The sequence below is a fragment of the Rhinopithecus roxellana genome, chromosome 5, assembly GCF_007565055.1.
Source record: "Rhinopithecus roxellana isolate Shanxi Qingling chromosome 5, ASM756505v1, whole genome shotgun sequence".
In the NCBI taxonomy this organism is placed as follows: domain Eukaryota; kingdom Metazoa; phylum Chordata; class Mammalia; order Primates; family Cercopithecidae; genus Rhinopithecus; species Rhinopithecus roxellana.
In genome coordinates, this window is record NC_044553.1 from 158,882,817 (window position 1) to 158,907,569 (window position 24,753).

Here is a 24,753-nt window from a genome sequence, read left to right on the forward strand (position 1 = left end):
AGACAAGCATGACCTGTTTTGCTTTGTTATTGAGAGACTGCACATGCCTTTAAAGTTATGCTTGGGGCAGGTTGCACTGAGCTCTGAGTAACCTTGGGAAGGTTACTGGGGTCCTTGGGAAGGGGCCTAGTAGCCTGGTAAAGAGTAGGCACTCCATAGTTGAGCTTAGAAACCTCCTGGGGTCGACCGGGCGCGGTGGCTCACGTCTATAATCCCAGCACTTTGGGAGGCCGAGGCGGGCAGATCACGAGGTCAGGAGATCGAGACCATCCTGGCTAACATGGTGGAACCCCCGTCTCTACTAAAAATACAAAAAAAAAAATTAGCCGGGTGTGGTAGCAGGTGCCTGTAGTCCCAGCTACTTGGGAGGCTGAGGCAGGAGAATGGCGTGAACCCAGGAGGCAGAGTTTGCAGTGAGCCGAGATCGCGCCACTGCGCTCCAACCGGGGCAATAGAGAGCGAGACTCCGTCTCAAAAAAAAAGGAAACCACCTTTTCACAAGATGGCGCCGAAAGCGAAGAAGGAAGCTCCTGCCCCTCCTAAAGCCGAAGCCAAAGCGAAGGCTTTAAAGGCCAAGAAAACAGTGTTGAAAGGTGTCCAGCCAGACGCGGTGGCTCAAGCCTGTAATCCCAGCACTTTGGGAGGCCGAGACGGGCGGATCACTACGTCAGGAGATCGAGACCATCCTGGCTAACCCGGTGAAACCCCGTCTCTACTAAAAATACAAAAAACTAGCCGGGCGAGGTGGCTGGCGCCTGTAGTCCCAGCTACTCAGGAGGCTGAGGCAGGAGAATGGCATGAACCCCGGGAGGTGGAGCTTGCAGTGAGCCGAGATCATGCTACTGCACTCCAGCCTGGGTGACAGAGCAAGACTCCGTATCAAAAAAAAAAAAAAAAAAGAAAGGTGTCCACAGCCACAAAAAAAAAGATCCGCACGTCACCCACCTTCCGGCGGCCCAAGACACTGCGACTCCGGAGGCAGCCCAAATATCCTTGGAAGAGCGCCCCCAGGAGAAACAAGCTTGACCACTATGCTATCATCAAGTTTCCGCTGACCACTGAGTCTGCCATGAAGAAGATAGAAGACAACAACACACTTGTGTTCATTGTGGATGTTAAAGCCAACAAGCACCAGATTAAACAGGCTGTGAAGAAGCTCTATGACATTGATGTGGCCAAGGTCAACACCCTGATTCGGCCTGATGGAGAGAAAAAGGCATATGTTCGACTAGCTCCTGATTACGACGCTTTGGATGTTGCCAACAAAATTGGGATCATCTAAACTGAGTCCAGCTGTCTAATTCTAAATATATATATATATATCTTTTCAACATAAAAAAAAAAAAAAAAGGAAACCTCCCGGGGTCCTTGGGAAGAGGCCTAGTAGCCTGGTAAACAGTAGTTATTCCATAGTTGAACTTCAGAAACCTCCTTGAGGGTTCAGTGGCTCGTGCCTGTAATCCCAGTATTTTGGGAGGCTGAGGCAGGAGGATCGCTTGAAGCCAGGAGTTTGAGGCCAGCCTGGACAACATAGTGAGGCCCCATTTCTCAACAACACCAAAAAAAAAATCAAAAAAAAATCAGCAGGACATGGTGGCGCATGCCTGCAGGCCTGTAGTCCTAGCTACTCGGGAGGCTGAGGCAGGAGGGTCGCTTGAGCCCAGGAGGTCAGGGCTGCAGTGAGCTATGATCGAACCATTGTGCTCCAGCCTGGATGACAGAGCAAGACCCTATTTCAAAAAGAAAAAGAAACCTCCTTGCAGGGAGGGTCCTTCGGTGAGAGAGCTGAGGCAGGCCGTGTGAGGGAACAGTGGGATTGTGCCAGGCCTGGGAGATGAGTAGTGCGGTCCCTTAGCTGTGCACTTTGCAGGGAGAGCTTGGAGGAAGAGCTGGTTTGCGGGGAGGGCAAGGTTCTTGGTGTGTGTGTGTTTGGGGGGGCTGTTGCATTTGGGGACTAAGGTCAGCATGTGGGGGACAGTGGAGGACTGGGCTCTGGGACAGGTCTGCCTGACCTAACCTGCCGAGGGAACCTCAGGATGTGGGTGCCAGGGGGCTGCCTTCAACTGGAAGCACCCTGAGGGCAGGTCTGTCCCCTTCATCTTGGTGTGCTCAGGGTCTGCACAATTGACATTGGGTGGGGGACATCAGGGAGGGGGTGAGGACAAGCACTGGGAAGGGAAGGGGTCACGCGGGTGTGCTGCTGGGTTACTAAACTTTGCAAAGCCACATCTTCCTGAGCACCCTGTTTCCCTGCTGCCTGGGAATCATGTACTCAGCCGGCACACTGCCCTGTGCCCTGTGCCTTGTGCCCTGTGCTGGGGAGAAGACAGACACAAATCCCTGACCTTCATGTCAGAGCTGAGGAGAGACCAGAAAGGAGGAGTGAAAAAGTTAGAGCCAAGTAAATGAATCTGTGTGCCCACATCTTGGAGTCTGCGGTATTACATCAGCAGTTGGGATCAGTGTCTATTGTTTTATTTCATTTCCTGAGGATAAGGTTACAGCACAGAATGTGCTTTCTCAAACTCCCATGTTCCACAGAGCCCTGGACCTCCCATGCCAGAGGAGGCAGGGCCCTGTGCAGCCCTGAGGACCCCAGCCTTTAAGGGGCAGGGCAGGCCCAAGGCCAGCACAGGAGAATCACAAGGCCGGAGGGACTGTCACGGGGCACCAAGGGTCAAGCCAGCTCACTGGAAAGGGTGTGTTGGGAGTTTTCCTTGTGTACAGCTTTTATTCTTCTCACGCAAGACAGGTTCAGTTTGGAGAAATCAGAAACACCAGCAGGTAAAAAGGAAACGCAAGTCTCTGTCCCCACCCTGGAATCTTAGAGCTGAGTGACCCCCTGCAGGAGCTGTTTGGGCTGGGAATGGGGAGGGTGGCTGCAACTCAGGCTGCCAGAGGGTAAGTTGAGGGGGTGGGGATGAGGCACCAGCTGTGTATAACTTCCCAGGAATTAGGCTGTGCAGGGGAGAGTACACAGAAGGGCTCTGGCAGCAAGCACTGGTGTAGACTTGGGATGGGAGCCACCTGAGCAGGTTGCAAACTCCTGGCCAAAGATTGGTGGGGCGGGTGGGCTATCAATCACCTCCTGTCTCATATGGAATATGAGCTCAGTGCCATGGTGTCTGAGGCCCAGGGTAACCAGACTATAACCTCATCTCCCACCTTTCATGCCCTCTGGCCTTCTTATTGGAGCCTACCCTCTAAATTTGTGCCCCGCTCAGGACCTTGGCACTGGCAGCTCCTCTGAGTCCCTGGGGTTCTTGGAAAAGGGCCTAGTAGCCTGGGATTACAGGCACCCACCACCATGACTGGCCAATTTTTGTTATTTTTAGTAGAGATGGGGTTTTGCCATGTTGGAAGCTTCTGCCTGGCCTGTCATCGTTATCTCTAGAACTTGGGTTCCGGACGGGCGCGGTGGCTCACGCCTGTCATCCCAGCACTTTGGGAGGCTGAGGCAGGTGGATCATGAGGTCAGGAGATCGAGACCATCCTGGCCAACATGGTGAAACCCCTTCTCTACTAAAAATACAAAAATTAGCTGAGCGTGGTGATGCGTGCCCGTAATCCCAGCTACTTGGGAGGCTGAGGCGGGAGAATCGCTTGAACCTGGGAGTCAGAGGTTGCAGTGAGCCGAGATCACGCCATTGCACCTCAGCCTGGCAACAGAGGGAGACTCCATCTCAAAAAAAAAAAAAAAAAGGGATTTGGGTTCCTGCTCAATTCAATGCTTACCTCTTCAGAAGGGCCTTGGCTGACCTGCCATGGTCTGAATGTGTGTGTCCTCCCAAAATTCATATGTTGAAGTCTTTTTAAAAAACTTTTAAGTTGAGGGGTACATGTGCAGGTTTGTTATATAGGTAAACCCATGCCATGGGGGTGTGTTGTGCAGATTATTTTGTCAGCTAGGTATTAAGCCTAATGCCCGGTGATCCTCTCTCTCCTCCCTCCACCCTCAGGTAGGCCCCAGTGTGTTTTGTTCCTCATATGCTGAAGTCTTAACCCCCGAGGTGATGGCGTTAGAAGTAGGGCCTTGGCCGGGCGCGGTGGCTCAAGCCTGTAATCCCAGCACTTTGGGAGGCCGAGACGGGCAGATCACGAGGTCAGGAGATCGAGACCATCCTGGCTAACACGGTGAAACCCCGTCTCTACTAAAAATACAAAAACTAGCCGGGCAAGGTGGCGGGCGCCTGTAGTCCCAGCTACTAGGGAGGCTGAGGCAGGAGAATGGCGTAAACCCAGGAGGCGGAACTTGCAGTGAGCTGAGATCCGGCCACTGCACTCCAGTCCGGGTGACAGAGCGAGACTCCGCCTCAAAAAAAAAAAAAAAAAAAAAAAAAAAAAAAAGAAGTAGGGCCTTTGGGAGGTGATTAGGTTATGAGGGAATGGGATTGGTGCCTTGTGTGTGTGTGAGAGAGAGAAGGATCTCGCTCTGTTGCCCAGCCGGAGTACAGTGGTGCAGTCACAGCTCACTGCTGCCTCAACACCCTAGGCTCAAGCATCCTCCCACCTCAGCCTCTTGAAAAGCTGGAACCACAGGGGCAGGTCGCCACGCCCTGCCCCGCCAGTTTTGCCTCCTCCCAACCCAATCAAGGGGCGAGCAGGCAGCCTTGGAGCCCAGCCTGGTGAGGGGACCCAGACTCTGCTCTGTCCTGCTGCGTGGCCTTGGCCACAGGTTTCCCCTCTGTAGACCTCTGGGGTTGGAGTTGGCCAGTGGATCCCTCTGGGGCTGAGTCGCCACCTCCTTGGCAAACAGCTAGGAAGTCAGATTTCCAGGCCCTGCCCCAGACCTAAGAAGTCAGCCCCAGGGAGCAGGTGGAGATGAAAACTGCATTTAAACCACGCTCTTTAGTGGTTCTGAGGTGACTGTGAAACTGGGTTGAGACCATCTCTGAGGATAGATTCAGGAAGATCCAACTCAAACAGTTCTACTTTTAATTCTCAGCTGGAACGCTTCCTGGCCGTGCTGACCCATGAGCCTTCCTGCCTCAGTTTTGTCATCTGTGAACTGGGCTGGGGAGAATTCTAGGGGCTGGTCTATGCATGTGGGGGCCTCACACCAAGCTGGCACGGAGCAGGGAGAGTGCCCGCCCTGCTGTTGTAGGGCAAGATGCTCTGGCTGTCCACCCATAGCTGTCCACACCTTTGCAGGAAGTGGAAGGTGAGTGTGAATGTAATTAATCAGCTGAAGTCCTGAAGGCGTCTTCCTAAGGGCATCTTCGACTGTCTAGATGGGTTGGGGGAAATTGTGGCCCTGCAGTGGGGCTCCTGGCCCCAGCTAGCAAAGGACCCAAACAGCTGCCGAAGACCCGTGAACAGGTCAGGTGGCGTTGTGGCCAGGGGCTGGGGCCCGAGCTGTTGGTTTGAGGCCTGGCACTGGCAAGTCATGACTCTGCCTGACTGGTCTCTTTCTTGCTGTGAATAAATATTTGGCTCTGTCTCCAGAGTCCCCAGGCCCCTAAGCCTTTTGCCAGGGGCTGCTTCTGGATTACTCTCCAGCCTCTCAGCCACTCAGTGGGAGTGGCCCCTCCTTGCTAGGGGATGCCCTCTGGGCCTCAGAGGGTGAAGGGCTTGGGACCTCTTGGCACAACACATTCAGCCCCACAGTTGCCACCATGATGTGTGGGTTTCTTGTATTGCCATTGGTTGCAAATGTTTAGTTTCCCAGAGCTACTGTTTGGGCGAGTTGTGGGCTCTGGGCAGGCTGGGTGCCATTCAGAACCCACTTGGCCTTCAAGGGGGCCACGAAGCCTGAGGAGGCTTGGGCCAGATTATGAGAGGACCAGAAACTCAAGATGGGGAGTGACATAAATAACACATGGCGAGTGCCTCTGGGATAAAAATAGAGCTGAAGGAGGCAGGAGTGGGGGCAGGATATGCTCCAGAGCCAGAAGGCCAGAGGGATGGTGTAGCCACCTGGCCAGGACACAGAGGGGCCGGCAAGAGGAGGTCAGCCAGGCATCTGTGGAGACAATGTGGGCTTGCGGCCCTTGGCCTTCCTACATTGCCCAGGGCTCACAGAATTCAGCCTCAGGGCCAACCCTGGGCCGCTGCAGGGGCCTGGCTGTGCCTTCTCTCAGGTTCCCATCGTCACAGTGGGTATGGCTGGGTGAGCAGGCAGTCCCAGGCCTCCAGTTAGGGCAAACTGGGTTAGAGTGGTAGAGTGAGCTGGAGATGGCACCTGGAGGCAGGAGTGGGAGGGAGAGGGCGGGGCGGCTGGCAGAGAGGACAATGTGTGCTGAGCCCGAGGCGTGTTGGGACCAGTTACCTGCCCAGCACGTGCCAGCATCGGGCAGGGCTGCGTCTTCCTGGGGCAGCTATGCAGGGCTCTGCTACCTGCCCCTGCTTCGGGCTCTGTCCTCTGGAGTTCCCACCGCAGCCCAATTATTGAGCGCCTCTGCTGCTTGACTCTCCAGTGTCTGCGCCACACGTGGTAGCATGAAGACCAGCTGGGAGGCGGGTTCACCTCTGCAATCACTCGTTAACAGGCCTTGCTGTCCAAATGGAGGGTGGTAGGCAGCTTCCCGTTCACCCTGTCCATGCGTGGATTTTTTTCCTTTTTTTGTTTTTGTTTTAGAGACAGGGTCTCTGTCACCCAGGCTGGAGTTCCGTGGCCACAATCACAGCTCACTTCAGCTTTGAATTCCTGGACTCAAGGATCCTCCTACCCTAGCCTTTCAAGTAACTGGGGCTACAGCATGCACCACCATGCCCAGCTATTTTTTCTTTTTCTTTGTTTTTTTTTTCCTTTAGAGACAGGGTCTTGCTATGTTGCCCAGGCTGGTCTCGACCTCCTTGACCTCAGAGCAATCCTCATGCCTTGGCCTACCAAAGTGCCAAGGTTACAGGTGTGAACCACTGTGCCCATGCATTTCATAAGCATCTTTGTGTGCGAGGCCTGGCTAGCAGGGGCTCCTGGAGAACCTGCCTGCAGGAGGCTTCCCTTGGAAGCTGCCTGTCTTTTCCCCTCCAAGGCACCTCCTGCCTGGGATTCTGTCCTGTCTTCCCTCCTTCATCTGCCACTGCCCCACCAGGCTCACTGCCTTCCCTGGATGTGCTGTGCTGCTCCGACCTGGGAGCTCCAAGCCCTTCCCAGTCCTTGCTGGCCTGCCAGCCTCACCCCAGCCACTCCCTGCCAAGCACGTCCAGGTCGGTGTGCCCATTAGGCACGCACTCCTACTGCTGCCTGCGAGGACGTCTCCTTCCACTTTCCAAAGGGCTTATCTGTCTTCTCTTCGCTGAAACCTCCACAGCAGCCAAGACTGAGACAGGCTTCCAGGGTCCTTGCAGGGGCCTGTCACATTCACTTGTTTCCATTCCTGGCTCTTTGTGGTGACTTGAAGATATGTCCACAAGTCTTTAGTGCTCCCCCATTTCGAGAGGTGAAACCTCACTTCCCTCCCAGCAAGTGTGGGCTGGACTTAGTGACTCGCTTCCAGTGAATAGAAAATGGTGGCAAAGACAGTGCATTGCCTCTGAAACTGGGTCCTAAAAGGCACTGCAGCCCCTCCTTGCTCTCCTGGATCACTCATGCTGGGGGATGTTTGGTGCCATGTTGTGAGGGTGCCCAAGCAGTGCTATGGGAAGGTCGGCACTGTGGTGAGGAGCTGAAGCCTCCAGCCCACAGCCATGTGAGTGGGTCGCCTCGGCAGGGGTCCTCCCAACACAGCCCAGTCTCCAGATGACTGCAGCCTCATGAGAGCCCCTCATCCAGAGCCACCCTGCCAGTTTATTCCTGGCTTCTGGACCCTCAGGAGTTATGTGATCATAAATGTCTGATTTTCTTTTTTTTTTTTGGAAATGGAGTCTCGCTCTTTTTTTTTTTTCTTTTTTTTTTTTTTTGAGACGGAGTCTGGCTCTGTCGCCCAGGCTGGAGTGCAGTGGCCGGATCTCAGCTCACTGCAAGCTCCGCCTCCCGGGTTTACGCCATTCTCCTGCCTCCGCCTCCCAAGTAGCTGGGACTACAGGCGCCCGCCTCGTCGCCCGGCTAGTTTTTTGTATTCTTTAGTAGAGATGGGGTTTCACCATATTAGCCAGGGTGGTCTCGATCTCCTGACCTTGTGATCCGCCCGTCTCGGCCTCCCAAAGTGCTGGGATTACAGACTTGAGCCACCGCGCCCGGCCTCTTTTTTTAATTTTTTTTGGAAATGGAGTCCAGCCCAGGCTGGAGTGCAGTGGCACGATCTCGGCTCACTGCAAGCTCCACCTCCCAGTTCACGCCATTCTCCTGCCTCAGCCTCCTGAGCAGCGGGAACTACAGGTGCCCGTCACCATGCCCGGCTAATTTTTTGTATTTTTTGTAGAGACAGGGGTTTTACCATGATGGCCAGGATGGTCTCGATCTCCTGACCTCGTGATCCGCCCTCCTCAGCCTCCCAAAGTGCTGGGATTACAGGCGTGAGCCACCACACCTGGCCAATGTCTGAGGTTTAAAGCAGCTAAATTTGGGGGCAATTTGTTATGCAGTAATAGATTACACACTCTTCAGCCAGGCTGGGGCCACAGGTGGGCGACAGTGGCATCTCTGGCTCCCCTGCCCAGCGTGGGGCCTGGCATGAGAAGGTGCATGCGAGTGAATGCATGAAGGAATAACTGACAGAAGTCAATCCCTTCCTTTGCCCACATGAGGCTGATGTGATGGGCCCCAGGCCCTGCTCTGGGGAAGGCCTCCCTTTCCTCAGTCCAACCTGCCTGTGCATTGGATCCAGGTGAGAACCCTGAGGTCCAGGATAAGTGGCCTTCTCAGCCCTTGCAGCCAGTGGAATCCAGGTCTGAGGTTGCCTCCTGGTCAGGGCACGAAGGGCTGGAAAGTGGAAAGCAGGGAGAAATGTGGGCAGCAGGAGGTTCTGCAAGAAGCAGCCCCTCCAAAAGGCTTAGAGACCTGGGGACTCTGAAGAGAAAGAGCCAGGGTGTGGTGGGGGGCTCAGGAACGCCAGCAGCAGGGCCTGGTCTGACCTGCGTGGTCAGCCCTCTGACTTCACTTCTGCCTCTGATTGCTAATACCTTGTTAACCCTGCTGCAGCTGGCTGTTGTCCCTGTTCACAGAGAGGGAAACCGAGGGACAAGAGTTAAGTCCGTTGGCTACGGAGTCATCTGTGGCAGAGCTGGGCCTCAAGTTCCAGGTCATTTCCTGAACATTTTTTTTTGTTTTTTTGTTTTTGGAGATGGAGTCTCACTCTGTCACCCGGGCTGGTATGCAGCTGCACGATCTAGGCTCGCTGCAACCTCCACCTTCCAGGTTCAAGGGATTGTCCTGCCGAGAATGGCGTAAACCTGGGAGGCGGAGCTTGCAGTGAGTTGAGATCCGGCCACTGCACTCCAGCCTGGGCAACAGAGCGAGACTCCGTCTCAAAAAAAAAAAAAAAAGAGAGATTATCCTGCCTTAGCCTCCCTAGTAGCTAGGATTACAGGCACCCACCACCACGCCCAGCTAGTTTTTTGTATTTTTAGTTGAGATGGGGTTTCACTATGTTGGTCTGGCAGGTCTTGAACTCCTGACCTTGTGATCTGCCCACCTCGGCTTCCCAAAGTGCTGGGATTAAAGACATGAGCCACCACACCCAGCCATTTTTGTTTTTTTCCAGAGAGTCTCGCTCTGTTGGCCAGGCTGGAGTACAGGGGCACTGTCTCACCTCACTGCAACTTCAGTCTCCCAGGCGCAAGCAATTCTCCTGCCTCAGCCTCCCGAGTAGCTGGGATTACAGGCGCATGCCACCATGACTGGCTAATTTTTGTATTCTTAGCAGAGATGAGGTTTCACCATGTTGGCCAGGCTAGTCTTGAACTCCTGACCTCAGGTGATCCGCCTGCCTCGGCCTCCCAAAGTGGTGGGATTATAGGTGTGAGCCATGGCGCCCACCCTTTTCCCGAACTCTCATCGGCTGCTTTTGTCTGGGCTGCGGTGTCCTCACCTGTAACACAAGCAATGCCAATGGGCACAGGGGGTGGGGTTTGATGCCTGCAGTGAGCTCAGTGGGAAAGGTGGCATCTAGTGCCTCTTCCTGCAGGAGTGGGAGCTGAAGTTGGGAGGCAGCCCTACCTCTGCACCCTGTTTCCAGGGAGGGGGAGGCAGCACGAATGCCATGTGATAGGCTTTGTAGCTTGAAGGTCTGTCCCAGGGGCCACACAGGCTCAGAGACCCCAGGCCCAGGGCCCTCGCCTGTCAGGATTTCAGAGGGAGGCTAGAGTGTCTGGGAGGACTGAGTGGGGGCTCATCCCGCTCCACACACCAATCTCACCCCAGAGGCACACCTACTCCCTTCCATAGTGGGTGAGACTGCACCCACCCACTGCCTGGGGTTGTGTGGTCTGCAGCAGCCAGCTGGGCATTGTATACACCCAAGCAGACAGGGGCCAAGCCTGGAGCATATAGGCTGTCATGTCCTGGGCACAGGGCTGGCTTGTTTCATTTTGCTTATTTATTTATTTTGGGGATCAAGGTCTCACTGTTGGCAGGCTGGAGTGCAGCAGTGTGATCATGGCTCACCGCAGCCTTGACCTCCTAGGCTGAGGTGATCCTCCCACCTTGTGATGGTGAATACTGAGTGTCAACTTGATTGGATTGAGGGACGCAAAGTGTTGATCCTGGATGTGTCTGTGAGGGTGTTGCCAAAGGAGATAAACATTAAAGTCACTGGACTGGGGAAGGCAGACCCACCCTTAATCTGGCTGGGCACCATCTAATCAGCTGCCTGGGCAACATAGCAAGATCCCTGTCTCTACAAAAAATAATCCCACCACTGTAATCCCACAACTTTGGGAGGCCGAGGCAGGCGGATCACCTGAGGTCAGGAGTTCAAGATTAGCCTGGGCAACATGATGAAAATGGCAAAATCTGTTACAATAAAAAATAACTCAGGATTGGGTGCGGTGGCTCACCCTGTAATCTCAACACTTTGGGAGGCTGATGCAGGTGGATCACCTGAGGTCAGGAGTTCGAAACCAGCCTGGCCAACATGGTAAAACCCTATCTCCACCAAAAATACAAACATTTCCCCAGCGTGGTGGCGGGTACCTGTAATCCCAGCTACTCAGGAGGCTGAGGCAGGAGAATCGCTTGAACCTGGGAGGCGGAGGTTGCAATGAGCCGAGATCACACCACTGCACTCCAGCCTGGGCAACAAGAGAGAAACTCCGTCTCAAAAAAAAAAAAAAAGCCGTGTGTGGTAGCTCACGCCTGTAATCCCAGCACTTTGGGAGGCCGAGGCGGGCGCATCACGAGGTCAGGAGTTCAGAACCATTCTGGCTAACACGGTAAAACCCCATCTCTACTAAAAATACAAAAAATTAGCCAAGCGTAGTGGCGGCGCCTATAGTCTCAGCTACTCCGGAGGCTGAGGCAGGAGAATGGCGTGAACCCGGGAGGTGGAAAAAAAAAATTAGCCGGGCATGACAGCGGGTGCCTGTGATCCCAGCTACTTGGGAGGCTGAGGCAGGAGAATCGCTTGAACCGGGGAGGTGGCTGTTGCAGTGAGCCGAGAAAGCGCCACTGCACTCCAGCCTGGGCAACACAGTGAGACTCTGTCTCAAAGAAAAAAGAACCAGGAAAAGAAAGGAAAGGAAAGGCTAGTGCTGGCCGGATCGCTGCAGGTGGGTCCTCAGGCTGGGTGGTGGCACTTTCACTTTCCGTGCTGGCTCCATCACTTCTGTGTGGATGAAAAATAATCATAACCTGTAGTTATTCCTTTCGTTATAAAAATAAAAGGGTATTTTAGAATGTGTGGCCCAGCCAGCAGGGCGGGCAGGCTCCCTCCCGAAGCCCTCTGCGGCGTGCGGCTTGGTTGCTTGGGCAACGTCTGCCGCCCCCTAGGGGACAACGCAGCCTTCCCGCAAGGGCAGCCCGGGCCGCGCACAGCGTGGGCTCAGGCGCGGGTGGAGGAAGCCTGCAGGCAGCCTGGCTCTGCTAGCAGTCACCATGCCTGTCGGAGGAGCAGCCGGCTGGCTCCAGTGGACTCTCCCAGGCTCTGCCTCCTGCTGTCCGCCGAAGACCCCAGGTCCATCGACTGCTGGAAAATTCAAGACCCAGAGAGGTCATGCCACCGGCCCAGGGTAGCACAGCTGGGAGAGGCAGAGCCCCGGGCCAGACCCTAGGCTGAGGGCTCCTCCCCTCCACCAGGCAGGATCGATGAGGCCTGGAAGGAGGCTGGGCAAGGTATAAGCAGCTTCATTCTTGTTCACTGTTCTTTTACTACTTATTTTTAGTTTTGAGACAGGAGTCTTACTCCTTCACCCAGGCTGGAGTGCAGTGGCCCTTTTACTACTTTTTTTTTTTCTTTTGAGACGGAGTCTCGCTCTGTTGCCCAGGCTGGAGTGCAGTGCGCCATCTCGGCTCACTGCAAGCTCCGCCTCCCGGGTTCACGCCATTCTCCTGCCTCACCCTCCGGAGTAACTGGGACTACAGGCGCCCGCCCCCACGCCTGGCTAATTTTTTGTATTTTTTAGTAGAGATGGGGTTTCACCGTGTTAGCCAGGATGGTCTGGATCTCCTGACCTCATGATCCGCCCGCCTCGGCCTCACAAAGTGCTGGGATTACAGGCATGAGCCACTGCGCCCAGCCCCCTTTTACTGCTTTTTTAGTTTTTTGAGATGGGGTCCCACTCGCGATGTTGCCCAGGCTGTAGTGCGGTGGCTATTCACAGGCACAGTCCCACTACTGATCGGCACAGGAGTTTTGACTTGCTTCATTTCCAGCCTGGGCCTGTTCACCCCTCCTTAAGCAACCTGGTGGTCTCCCACTCCTGGGAGGTCACTATGTGGATGCTGACTGTAGCCTATCGGACAATCAGCCCAGCGCACTACAGCCCAGAACTCCCGGGCTCAAGTCGTCCTCCCACCCCAGACTCCTGAGTAGCTGGGACTACAGGCATGCGCCACCACATCCTGCTACTACTTTTTATCACGGACTGCAACAAAGGTCACATACTCATAATCTTTCTCCTTTTCTTCCTTTGTTTTTTTTACCAGACGATGTGAAATTACATTTCAGCCATCATGCCATTTTACCAGCATGTACTTCTGTTTGTGTCTCTAATATAGGCATTTTCTCACAGAACTTTGGTGCTATTATTGCACCTAACAAGAATAATAATGATTGTTTAAAGTCATCTAATGCCAGCAGGTGCGGTGACTCATTCTTGTAATTCCAGCACTTTGGGAGGCTGACGTGGGTGGATCACTTGAGGTCAGGAGTTTGAGACCAGCCTAGCCAACACGGTGAAACCCTATCTCTACCAAAAATACAAAAAAAATTAGCTGGGCATGGTGGTATGCACCTGTAATCCCAGCTACTCAAGAGGCAACTCACTGCAACCTCCACGTCCTTGGTTCAAGGAGAATCACTTGAATCCAGGAGATGGAGGTTGCAGTGAGCCAAGATTGCGCCACTGTACTCCAGCCTGAGCGACAGAGCGAGACTCCATCTAAAAAAATAAAAGTTAAAAATAAAAAAGTAAGTAAAGTCATCTAATGCCATTGGCTATCTCCAGCTGAGGACACCTGGGAGCGCAGGGCCTCCAGGTGAACACCTTCAGGGATGAGGAGGTGCTTGGTGGAAAGGATGGATGGGGTGATGGGGGCAGGTGGGTGACATCCTCTTGCGGTCCCTTTGATCTTTAGGGCCTGGCACAGTGTGGGTGCTGAGGATGTGGACTGACTGATGGGCTGTCCCAGATTCTGCAACACTGTCTCACCCCTTTCTTGTGGGGCCCCTGCCAGCCTGTCCATCCTTCCATCCATTTTTCTGTCCATGCCTTCATCGCTCTACCCCTTCATCCAACCACTCATCCGTCCGTCCATCGTCCACTCATCCATCTGTCTGTCCAGCCCTCCTCCCATCCATCCATTTGTCTACCTGCCCATCCCTCCCTCCTCCATTTGTCTCCCATCCATCCATCTGTCTCTCCAGCCCTCCTCCATCCGTCCCTCCATCCCTCCATCCATCCATCCATCCTTCCATCTGTTCACTGACTCATTTTCTCTCATACTTATTTACCTGGCCTCCCCAGGGTGCCCGCCTGTGCTGAGTGCCGTGGGTGTGGAGACAAACCCAGCAACACCCTGCCTGCCCAAAGCCCACAGCTGAGTGGGGAAATGTTGAGACCTGCACGAAGCAGCCTAAATGGTGGGGTGGCCTGTTTTCTATTTCTGCCTTGGAGAAGAGGGTCAAGCTAGGGCATGTTTGTTCAGGAGACAAAGAGCAGGTAAAACCTGGCTGCAATGACTGAGAGAACAGGCTTGTCTCAAATGTCACCTTCTGGGGCCTCCCTAATACCGCCTGCAAGTCTCCCTCTCCCCAAGACCTTATTTCTCTCCTGGCACTTGCTGCCATTGGGGGTACTCTGTATTTTGGCTATTCATCTGTTGACTGGCTGTCCTCCTCCCTGAGCATAAGGTCCACCAGGGCAAGGGCTTTTTTTTGTTTTTTGTTTTTTTTGAGACAGAGTCTTGCTGTGTCTGCCAGGCTGGAGTACAGTGGCCCAATCTCGGCTTACTGCAACCTCTGCCTCCCAGGTTCAAGCAATTTTCCTGCCTCAGCCTCCCAAGTAGCTGGGACTACAGGCATCCACTGCCACACCCGGCTAATTTTCGTATTTTTAGTAGAGATGGGGTTTCACCATATTGGCCAGGCTAGTCTTGAACTCCTGGCTTTGTGATCTACCTGCCTCGGCCTCCCAAAGTGCTGGGATTACAGGCGTGAGCCACCGCGCCCAGCCCAGGGCAAGGGTTTTTATCCGTTGTGTTTACTGATGTGTCTCAGTGCCTAAAGCTTAACAGGCAGCCTTGGTTTCATGAGTAGAGGGCATGGGCAGGGCAGGCTGCTGTCCGTGGGGTGATGACACGGCTGGGGCTGTGCAGACGGTGCCAAAGGGATCTGAACGTGAATTTAAGAGGTTGACACATAGGACTGGGGACTCTGGATGTGGGGTGGAGAGAGAGAGGTGTCCAGGGCAACTCCTGGACTTGTGGCTCAGGAGCTGTGGGTGACTGGCACTTGCTACATTAGATGCTCTGTAGGAAACATGGATCTGAACGGTCCCTGTTCTCTCAGTTAGACACCATACTTCAAACTCCCTCAGCACCCAAGGTACTGGCTTCTCGAGTGCATCATCAGCAATTGAACCCAAGTCTCAGCTGTGTTTGCCCTGCCCAGAACAGGCCAGTCACCTCCTTCCTTCCAGACTCTATGCTTCTGTTAATGCAGCCTTGGCATTTAGCTGGCCACTCTCACAAGGACACGCCCGGACCTTGCCCTGAGCAGTTGCAGATATGAGGCAGGTACTCTCTTCATTTCATGGATGCAAAAGTGGAGGCACGGAGTGGTCAAGGAGCTGGCCCATGGTCTCAGCTATGAGTGGCAGAGCTGGGCTTTAAAGTCAGGCAGCCAGCTTCTAACCAGACGCTAAGCTTCATCCCCTTGAGGACCAGGACTAGCATCAGGACTGGCCTTGGATGGGCCACTTCCTGCCCTTTACCCTCTGCCATAGCAGCTGGCACTGCTAACCCTGTGTCTCCCACTTGCCTACAAACTGTTGGGCTGGCAGGGGGCTGTCCCTCTGTCAACTCTCAGCCTGCTCAAGGCCAGTCTGCAGGTCTGGCCATTAGAGGACAGGAAAACAGGTAGACAAACAGCCTCCTGGCCCTGCCACCTGCCCCAAGGGCCACCCAGATGGGCTGCCTGGGCCTATGCGTCACTACCTGCCCCTCCCCTATCCTGCTGGCATTCCAGTCTGCGGGGCTCTCATTTAGAGTCTGTTGCTTAGCAGGTGTGTGACCGAGGCACCTGCACAGCCTCCCTGAGACTTGGTGTCCCCTGTGGAGATCTCACAGGGCTGTGGTGCAGGTCACGTGGGGCATGCACTGAGTCCCCTTGAGAGCCCACTGGGGCCTCCCCAGGTGGGCCCTGGATATCCCAGAGGGTGGGTTGTGTGAGAGCGTCTGGGAATCATATCCAGCCCTGTCATCCTCGTGGATTGAACAAGCCCGCTTTCTGGGTCTCAGTGGCCCCATCTGTGAAATGGGCAGCACTAATGCTGTGCTGTCTCCCTTCTGGGGCGGTAAGGAGGATTGTAGAGCCTGAGAGTGAGAGAAGCTTGGTGAACTGTACGGTGGGGTGCACAGGCGAGAAAGTCCCTGTTTTTACAGTGCCCAGCAGACAGAAGTAGCCTCTTAGTGGAGAGGTCTCCCCCTCAGGAGGGGCCCAGCCAGCTGGTTCAGAGGCTGAATCGGCAGAGCCTCTGTCCTCGGTTCATGCAGGCGTGGGGGCTTGGTGAGGCAGCCCTGACCTTGGCCTCTGGGTCCGGGGAGACGCATTCCCATGGAGCAGACAGCAGGGAACCGGGGCAGCAGGAAGGGCAAGAACAGATGGTGGGTGATGTTCCTGGGTTCAGGCCTGTTCCCCCGACCCCCTCCCTCCCTGACAACTGGAGCACCTTGAGGACAGGGACTGGCTGTCTTGCCTGGGTGTAGCGTCAGCAAAGGAAGTGTTTGTTGAGTGAGTAAGTGAGGGAGGTTTGCAGGTTTCCTGGGCAAGGGGTCCTGAGCAAATCCAGGGGAGTCAGGAAAGCCCAGGGGACACAGTGAAGGCTCGAGCTTGGACCTGGAGGGCGGGAGCTGTCACAGCCCCATCTCTGGACCTCCCCAGGAGGGGTTTGGATGTAGTGGGGCAGTGACCCTGCTCCCTGGTGTCTGCCACCTCCTGTGCTCTCTCCTGTGCTTTCCTGACACCTGGGTCCCGAGGGCACTGGGACAAGGGTCCTGGGGGCAGGGGAGGGAGTCCAGCTGTGTGCCACGTGGCCTCAGCAGGCTCCGCTTCCGGTCCCCTCCCCTGCCGCAGGTATTTAAGGTCTGAGAGGGGCCAGCTGGGAGCTGTTGAGGCCACCCCGGTGGCACCAGAGCCCTCTCAGGCAGGCAGACCCAGGGCCTCCCCACCACACCTTGTTCATGGATTTTGTTGCTGGAGCCATCGGAGGTAACAGACAGGATGGTGGGCTGTGCAGACACTGCTGCTTCTGGGGGTAGCAGGAGGAGCTGAGGCCCAGGAAGGTGCTGGGCAGCAGGGCGGGGGGCTTTGAGGAGATCCCCAGCTCCCAGGATCTGCCAGGACCTGGTGTGGGCCATGGGTGCCAGGAGCAGAGAACAGGTTCCTGGGAGACTAAGGCTGGATGAAGGGTGCTGCAGGGCCTCGGGGGCTGTAATGGCCTGGGAGGCTCAGACAGAAGGCTGAGGGCAGGCTGGGGATGGGGCTGTGGTCCAGGCATGGAGGTCGCTTGGGAGGAAGAGTTAGGGAGGCTGGGAGTTCTTGGTGTGGGGAGGGGTGATTGAATCACTGGAAGGGAAGGAAGACCCCAGGAGAGGATTGAGAGGGCGGGGAGATGGGTAGGGAAGATGGGGCCTGGTCCTGCAGCAGGTACTGGAAGGGGCGGGCAGAGGACGGTAAGGGACCTGGCGAGCTGGCTGCACCTGCCCCGCTGGCTGTGCGCGCCTGGCTGGGCGTCCGGAACCTGCTTCTCAGGCCAGACTCTGCTGGGGAAACCGTTGTCCCTCCCGGGGAAGGGCTCCTGGTGAAAGACTGATTCAGGGAGATAACCAGGCCCTGGGACACGGGCTCAGCTCCATCCCATGGGCTGTGGGGACTGTTTTGAGTGGGCACCCCTGGCCTTGCTGGTCTTGTGAAACAGCAGTGGGTGGCGTCAGTACTTCTGGGAACAGCATGGGGGTTGGGACAGCGGCCAAGCTCTGGGCCTGGGAGAAGGCAGGGTACCTGCCCCATTAACAGGCTTTCTTTTTCTTTTTTTTCCTTGAGATGGAGTCTTGTTCTGTCGCCTAGGCTGTAATGCAGTGGCATGATCTTGGCTCACTGCAACCTCTGCCTCCTGGTTTCAAGTGATTCTCCTGCCTCAGCCTCCCAAGTAGCTGGGACTACAGACATGCACCACCATGTCTGGCTAATTTTTGGGTTTTTAGTAGAGGCCGGGTCTTACCGTGTTGGTCAGGCTGATCTCAAACTCCTGACCTCAAGTGATCTGCCCGCCTCAGCATCCCAAAGTGTTGGGATTACAGGTGTGAGCCACTGCGCCCGGCCTCCATTAGCAGGCTTTCTGAGCCCCAGCTAGGTGCCAGCCTGGGCCATCTGCTCCCTTCTCAGGGAAGTTACTGGACTTGCCTGAAGTCACACAGCTGGAAAGGGCTCCTGAGTCTGGCATCTTTCCTCCGAAGCCATGGGGAGGCCTAGGTAAAGGGCTCTCACTCTGTGCCTGGCCCTGGGTCATGGGGTGTCAGCCCTGGGCCATGTCCTTGGAGAACTCCAGTTCTGGAGGTGGCGGTGGCATACAAGAGCAGCAAGGCCATATGACAAGGCCTCTGCTCAACATGTTCCAGGCACAGAGGCAGCCCAGAGTACAGAGGTCAGAGAGGGCTCCAGAGAGGAAGTGGTGTTGTGGCAGGGCTTTGATGGATGAGTAGGAGTTCGGTGAGGTGTGTGAGGTGTACGGGAGGGTTAAGAAGGGTCATTCTCTCCAAGCCACCTGGTCTTTTGCCTTACTTCATTTATTCGCTTCATTCTTTCATCCCGCATATTTACTGAGTCCTGGGCCACAGTAAATAGGGTACAGTCCCCATGTGCCTATTGTCTTCCATTGGCCTTTACCACTGACCCTCAGGGGAGAGAATGATCCCCCCAGGGACCAGCCTGTTTCCTGTCTGACTTCCCTGTGTCAGTGCTGGGGCTTGGATGTTGAGGCCTGGCACCTGAAGCCTCTGTGCAAGGTGTGGACTCCTGGCCCTTTCTCTTCCACACACACTTGTGATTCCTGGCAGTCCTGGCTCTTCACAAACCCTGGTGTGGGCTTGGGCTTCCCTCCTCCTGGCCTTTGCCCAGGCTGTGCCTCCCACTCCTTCCACCCATGCAGCCAAAACACAGTTACTGCCTAGCTCACAGGCAAACCCTCCACGGACTGACGGCTCGAGGGCAAGGTCTGCCTGGCTCAGAGACAGGGCCCAGCCAGGGTTGGATCAGACCTTCTCTCAGAACATGATGCCCGTGGGGAGGCCGGGGCATGTCTTTGGCTCAAGGCAGTGAAGATGAGGCAATCCCAGGCCAGGACTCAGGGAAGGTGAACTCGCTTGCAAAGGGCAGAAGTCACTCGGAGGTTCAGTTTCCTCATCTATAAAACGAGGGTGCCCTCAGGGGATGAGGCCTGGTGCAGACCAGAAGGGCCAAATATGGGTCTGCCCTTGGGGGAGCCCAGTTGGTGTGCACCTGCTTCTTCTTCCCTGCAATGGGGTTGAACTGCTCGCTGGCCCCACTCTCCTCACCGTGGGCCTCTGCTTTCCTTCCAGGCGTCTGCGGTGTCGCTGTGGGCTACCCCCTGGACACGGTGAAGGTGTGGCAGCAGCCAGCCCCCCAACCATCCCAAGGCCCCTGCACCCATCCATGGCCAGAAGACTTTCCAGAATGCTAAACAGACCCACCCCTTTCCTGCTCAAATGCCTTCAATGGCTCCCCATAGCCCCTGGGACTATGTCAGTCCCACTTTCTCGCCTCTGCACCTCAGGTTTCTCATCTAACACAAGGCTCCCTGTCCCTGCTGTGCCCACAGTCCAGCATGGCTGGGACAATCAAGAAGGTGACTCTGCCCCTTCCCCAAGGCCTGCTGGCCTTGCCCTAGGCCTGGAGCTACTCCTTCCTGAAGCTCACTTCTCCCGCAGGTCAGGATCCAGACGGAGCCAAAGTACACAGGCATCTGGCACTGCGTCCGGGATACGTATCACCGAGAGCGCGTAGGTCTGGGGCCAGGGTGTGGGCAGGGAGACAGGGAGGGGATGCTGGGCCTGCCTCCACTGCCCAGCAGGTGATGCTGGGCTCGCCACTGGGTCTCAGCTCTCTCACCTTCCACATGGGAATGGTTCTGCCAATCTCATGGGTTCCTCTGAGGACTGCAGCCAGGTCATCTGGCAGCAAGAGGGGCCTCAGAAGGAGGTTCCCACCTCCAGCAGAGGGTCTGGAGGTAGCGTTCAGGCCTTTGAAGGTCAGAGGAGGGACCCATGCACTGCATTTCTGTCTCCTTCAGGCCAGGTACCCCTTGAAGGCAGTGTTGGGTGGAGTCTTCAGGGTCTAGCTCGGAGACCTGTCCAGAGGCAGGACTTGGTGACATTCTCCAAAGTGAACTTGGGGCTTGGTGCAGGCCAGGAGCTAGCTTGTGAAAGCAGTAGAGGCATAACATGCTGTTTTTTTTTTTTTTTTTTTTTGAGGCGGAGTCTCACTCTGTCGCCCGGACTGGAGTGCAGTGGCCGGATCTCAGCTCACTGCAAGCTCCGCCTCCCGGGTTTACGCCATTCTCCTGCCTCAGCCTCCCGAGTAGCTGGGACTACAGGCGCCCACCACCTCGCCCGGCTAGTTTTTGTATTTTTAGTAGAGACGGGGTTTCACCGTGTTAGCCAGGATGGTCTCGATCTCCTGACCTCGTGATCCGCCCGTCTCGGCCTCCCAAAGTGCTGGGATTACAGGCTTGAGCCACCGCGCCCGGCCAACATGCTGTTAATAGTTCATTATCAGGCCCGGTGCAGTGCCTAACGCCTGTAATCCCAGCACTTTGGGAGGCTGAGGCGGGCGGATCACCTGTGGTCAGGAGTTCGAGACCAGCCTTGCCACCCTGTCTCTACTGAAAATACAAAAATTAGCTGGAGGTGGTGAGCAGGCAGCTGCTGAGGAGGCTGAGGCAGGAGAATCGCTTGAACCTGGGAGGTGGAGGTTGCGGTGAGCTGAGATCCGGCCACTGCACTCCAGCCTGGGCAACAGAGTGAGACTCTGTCTCAAAAAAAAAAAAAAAAAAAAAAAAAAGCTCATCATCATCAAGCAGCTGCGCTGGGTTTGGCCTGGTCCTCTGACTCTTCAGGTTCCCCCTCCGTGACCTCCATCTTACAGCAGAGGAAACGGAGGCCCTGAGGCCGTGAGCGGCCTTCCTGAGGTCCAACAGCAGAGTGCAGAGCAGGGCTGAGTGTGGGCTCCCTCGCTTGGCTTCCTTCTGGCGGGGCCCTGGCCTGACCTAGACCCTGTCTGCTAGGTGTGGGGCTTCTATCGCGGCCTCTCGCTTCCCGTGTGCACAGCGTCCCTGGTGTCCTCCGTGTCTTTCGGCACCTATAGCCACTGCCTGGCGCACATCTGCCAGTTCCGGTACGGCAGCCCTGACGCCAAGCCCGCCAAGGCTGACATCACACTCTCGGGATACGCCTCCGGCCTCGTCCGCGTGAGTAGGGGCAGCCAGGGTGGGGAAGGCCCAAGAGAGACTGCGGAATCTGTGAGGTTCTCCACCCTGGCAGGTGGGGAAACTGAGGCTTGATGAGGGCAGACACTGGAGGCCATGCATGGAGCCAGGGGCTGTGGGAGAGGAACTGGCATCCTGCCCAGGCTGGGCCCAGAACCCCTAAGCAGTACACAGATGAGGGGCTCACTGCTGTCCTGCCCAGCACGGCCCCCTGGGGAAGGGGGCTGTGACCAAAGGGACCCTCCCCGTCACGGTCAGAAGGTCACCTAGAAGCCACCATGGGGAGCTGAATAGGCAGGCCCTGGGCACTCATGGCTCCGGGCACAGAGATGCCTGAACACAGTCAGCTGTTGCCGGACGCGGGCATTTCTGCATCCTCAACTGTGCATGGAGCACCTGCAGTGCCCGCCTGCCCTCAGGGAGCCCTTGCTCCCGCAGTGGGGACAGACTTCTGCACACGGTGACAGCACAGAGGCAGCTGAAGCAGCCCAGTGGCTGAAGGCCTGGCCCAGGGGTCCAGATCACCAGGCCCAGCTCTCCGCTCTGACTCTCATGAGCTGAGCAACCTTGGGCAAGCAAGGGAGACTCTTGGAGCTTCTGTCTCTCCATCTGTAAGAGGCATGATGAGAATTCAGTGAGATCATGAGGGTAAAGCCCCCAACACACATATGTGGAGTCCGACATGAATGAGTACCCACGAAGTGGCAGCTAGTATGTCTAGTGATTTTTCTTTTTTTTTTTGAGACAGAGTCTTGCTCGGTTGCTCAGGCCAGAGTTTAGTGGCACCATCTCGGTTCACTGCAACCTCTGCCTCCCAGGTTCAAGCAATTCTCCTGCCTCAGCAGGAGAATTCTCCAATTCTCAGCTGGTCCCCTGAGTAGCTGGGACTACAGGCGTCCGCCACCAAGCTCAGCTAATTTTTGTATTTTTAGTAGAGATGGAGTTTCACCCATATTGGCTGGTTTCAAACTCCTGATCTCGTGATCCGCCTGCCTTGACCTCCCAAAGTACTGGGATTACAGGCTTGAGCCGCTGTGCCCGGCCATGATATTATTTTATTGCTGATACGTTATTAAATACGTTCTTGAACCTGGGTCACCGACATTTTCTTACCACCTCCCAGGAGAAGCCCGGCAGGCTGGCGCCTGGGAGAGATGTGGCTGCCGAGGAAGCATGAGCTTTGGCCTTGGGTGGGCAGAGCAGGCTTTGGACCCCGTGGACCCCCAGCTCTGGGCCAGCCTGCAGGGTCTCGGGGCCCAACCTCCTGAGGTCACCGTGGGCAACATGAGGCCGGTGGGAGGCCAGGTCCAGGCTGTGGGCAGAGCCACAGGTGGCTGACCCCTGCCTCCTTCTCTGTTCCAGGTGTTCCTGACGTCGCCCACTGAGGTGGCCAAAGTCCGCCTGCAGACACAGACACAGGCACAGAAGCAGCAGCGGCGGATCTCGGCCTCGGGGCCCTCGGCTGTGCCCCCCGTGTGTCCTGCGCCCCCAGCCTGCCCAGAGCCCAAGTACCGTGGGCCGCTTCACTGCCTGGCCACAGTAGCCCGCGAGGAGGGGCTGCGCGGCCTCTACAAGGGCAGCTCGGCCCTGCTGTTACGGGACGGTCACTCCTTTGCCACCTACTTCCTCTCCTACGCCATCCTCTGTGAGCGGCTCAGCCCCGCTGGCCACAGCCAGCCAGGTGAGCAGGGGCTGGAACCTGGCAGGGCGGGGAGCCCGGCAGGATGAGGAGGCCAAGGTGAGGTCTTGCTGCCCGCCAGTACCCGAGTAGGGGCTTGAACTCGGCTTCCTGCCTCCCAGGGTGGGCTCCTCAGTTCCCCCAACACCAAGAGTCAGGACAGACTTGCTGTGTCAGAGTCAGTGTGTGGCTGGGGACAAGTTCCCTTCCCCTCTCCCAAGCCACTTGCAAATGAGGATGGGCCGAAAGAGTGAGTCCAGGGCACACTGCCCTGGGCGCCCCGATCAGGCTCCCAGTCAAGGCACTGTGGTCTCTCTGCAGATGTTCTGGGCGTGCTGGTGGCCGGGGGCTGTGCGGGAGTCCTGGGCTGGGCTGTGGCCACCCCCATGGACGTGATCAAGTCGAGACTGCAGGCAGACGGGCAGGGCCAGAGGCGCTACCGGGGCCTCCTGCACTGTATGGTGACCAGCGTGTGGGAGGAGGGACCCCGGGTCCTTTTCAAGGGGCTGGTGCTCAACTGCTGCCGCGCCTTCCCTGTCAACATGGTGGTCTTTGTCGCCTATGAGGCGGTGCTGAGGCTCACCCAGGGTCTGCTCACATAGCTGGTCCCCACACCCAGCGGCCCACCCGCCGGCAGCTGCTGGAGGTTGTAGTGGCTGGAGGAGGCAAGGGGTAGTGTGGCTGGGGTTGGGACCCCACAGGGCCGTTGCCCAGGAAAACGAGGAGCCTCCCTGCAGTGAGTCGGCCGAGGCCTGAGCTTACCCTGCCCAGCTACTGACCTCAGGTCGAGGGGCCCGCCGGCCATCAGCCAGGGCTGTCCTGGGGTGGCAGGAGCCAGGGAGGAGGGGGCCTCTTTGATGAGGGCGTGTGTCACATGGAGTCAGTTGTTCATCCCAGCTTCCCCGTGGCCCCCACCTCCCATGTCTTTGGAGCAAACTTCTGGGGAGTCAGGTGTGTGCTCAGCCAACCTCTGTCCCATTCCCAGACCCTCGTCCCCACCACTGTTCTTGTCTTGACGAGCTGTCCCTTACAGGCAGGGGCTTCCCACAGGCTGGGGGCCTTGGGGCAGGGAGCATGAGCTGGGCTGGCCCACCATGACTGAGGGCTCCCGGCCCGGCTTGTTCCCCACAGCAGGCCGCTCCCAGGGGTGCTGCCGGGACTGCCATGCCCACCTGGCAGGGGCCCGGGTTGGCCGTCCTCACCCGGTTAGGGAATTTGGGGTGAGGTTCCTCAGGAGCCCACACTCTGCCTGTGGATGCTGCAAAGACCCCAAAGACTCTGCAAAGACCCCAAAGACGCTGCAAAGACCCCAAAGACACTGCAAAGACCCCAAAGACTCTGTTGGGAACTGTTGTCAATAAAATGTTTCTGAGGATGTTCAGGGCTGTGGCTCCGTGGCCATGGGCTGACCGTTCCCTGCCCCCAGCAGGTTTGTACCCTGTGAGGCCTGCCCACCTATCCTGGGAGGTGCAGGGTCCTGGTCCTGTCCTGCTCCCTTCCTGCTGGACAAGCCCCCTCCAAACCCAAGCTGCCAGTGCTCCCACTGTGCAGATGGGCACACTGAAACACCGCCTGGCACTCTGGCGGGCTCCACCCTCTCAGCCTTCTGGGTTGTGGGGCCTGGCCTATGGTGCTGAGTCCTGCTGCAGGGGGCTGTTTAGCAGGGTACTTGCTCTCCTCACCACCTCATCCCAAACCCACCCGCTTTCTGAGTGAAAGCTGGTTCCAGCCAGGCCCTCCCACCCACCCTGTGAGCCAATCCTCCAGAGGGGGGTGCCCGTGGGAGGGTGCTGGGCACCTTGCACAGCTCACCA

General features: G+C 56.5%; 1 protein-coding gene and 1 pseudogene across 3 annotated transcripts; both read left to right on the forward strand.

Moving 5' to 3' along the window:
• Window positions 1-901: 901 nt before the first annotated feature.
• Window positions 902-1,282, forward strand: LOC104654455 (annotated as a pseudogene). Its single transcript, XR_004057355.1, has one exon. The product of XR_004057355.1 is annotated as a 60S ribosomal protein L23a pseudogene (transcript).
• A 15,585-nt stretch (window positions 1,283-16,867) lies between these two features.
• Window positions 16,868-24,318, forward strand: SLC25A47 (solute carrier family 25 member 47). Of its 2 annotated transcripts, none has more exons than XM_010353651.2 (6): window positions 16,868-16,967; window positions 19,337-19,380; window positions 19,706-19,777; window positions 21,061-21,243; window positions 22,624-22,942; window positions 23,261-24,318. In XM_010353651.2, exons 1-6 carry the CDS (start codon window positions 16,940-16,942, stop codon window positions 23,539-23,541), a joined length of 927 nt encoding a protein of 308 aa, XP_010351953.2. In that variant the 5' UTR covers window positions 16,868-16,939; the 3' UTR covers window positions 23,542-24,318. The 2 variants fall into 2 exon arrangements, with proteins under 2 accessions (XP_010351953.2, XP_030785564.1); XM_030929704.1 differs by having other exon boundaries at window positions 16,874-16,967; window positions 19,337-19,623.
• The last annotated feature ends 435 nt before the right edge of the window (window positions 24,319-24,753 follow it).

Coding starts and splice junctions, on each gene's coding strand:
- SLC25A47 (XM_010353651.2), top strand. CDS start 16,940: ATGGATTTTGTTGCTGGAGCCATCGGAG. Junction 16,968..19,336: donor TGTTGCTGGAGCCATCGGAG/GTAACAGACAGG, acceptor CTTTCCTTCCAG/GCGTCTGCGGTGTCGCTGTG. Junction 19,778..21,060: donor ATACGTATCACCGAGAGCGC/GTAGGTCTGGGG, acceptor CCTGTCTGCTAG/GTGTGGGGCTTCTATCGCGG.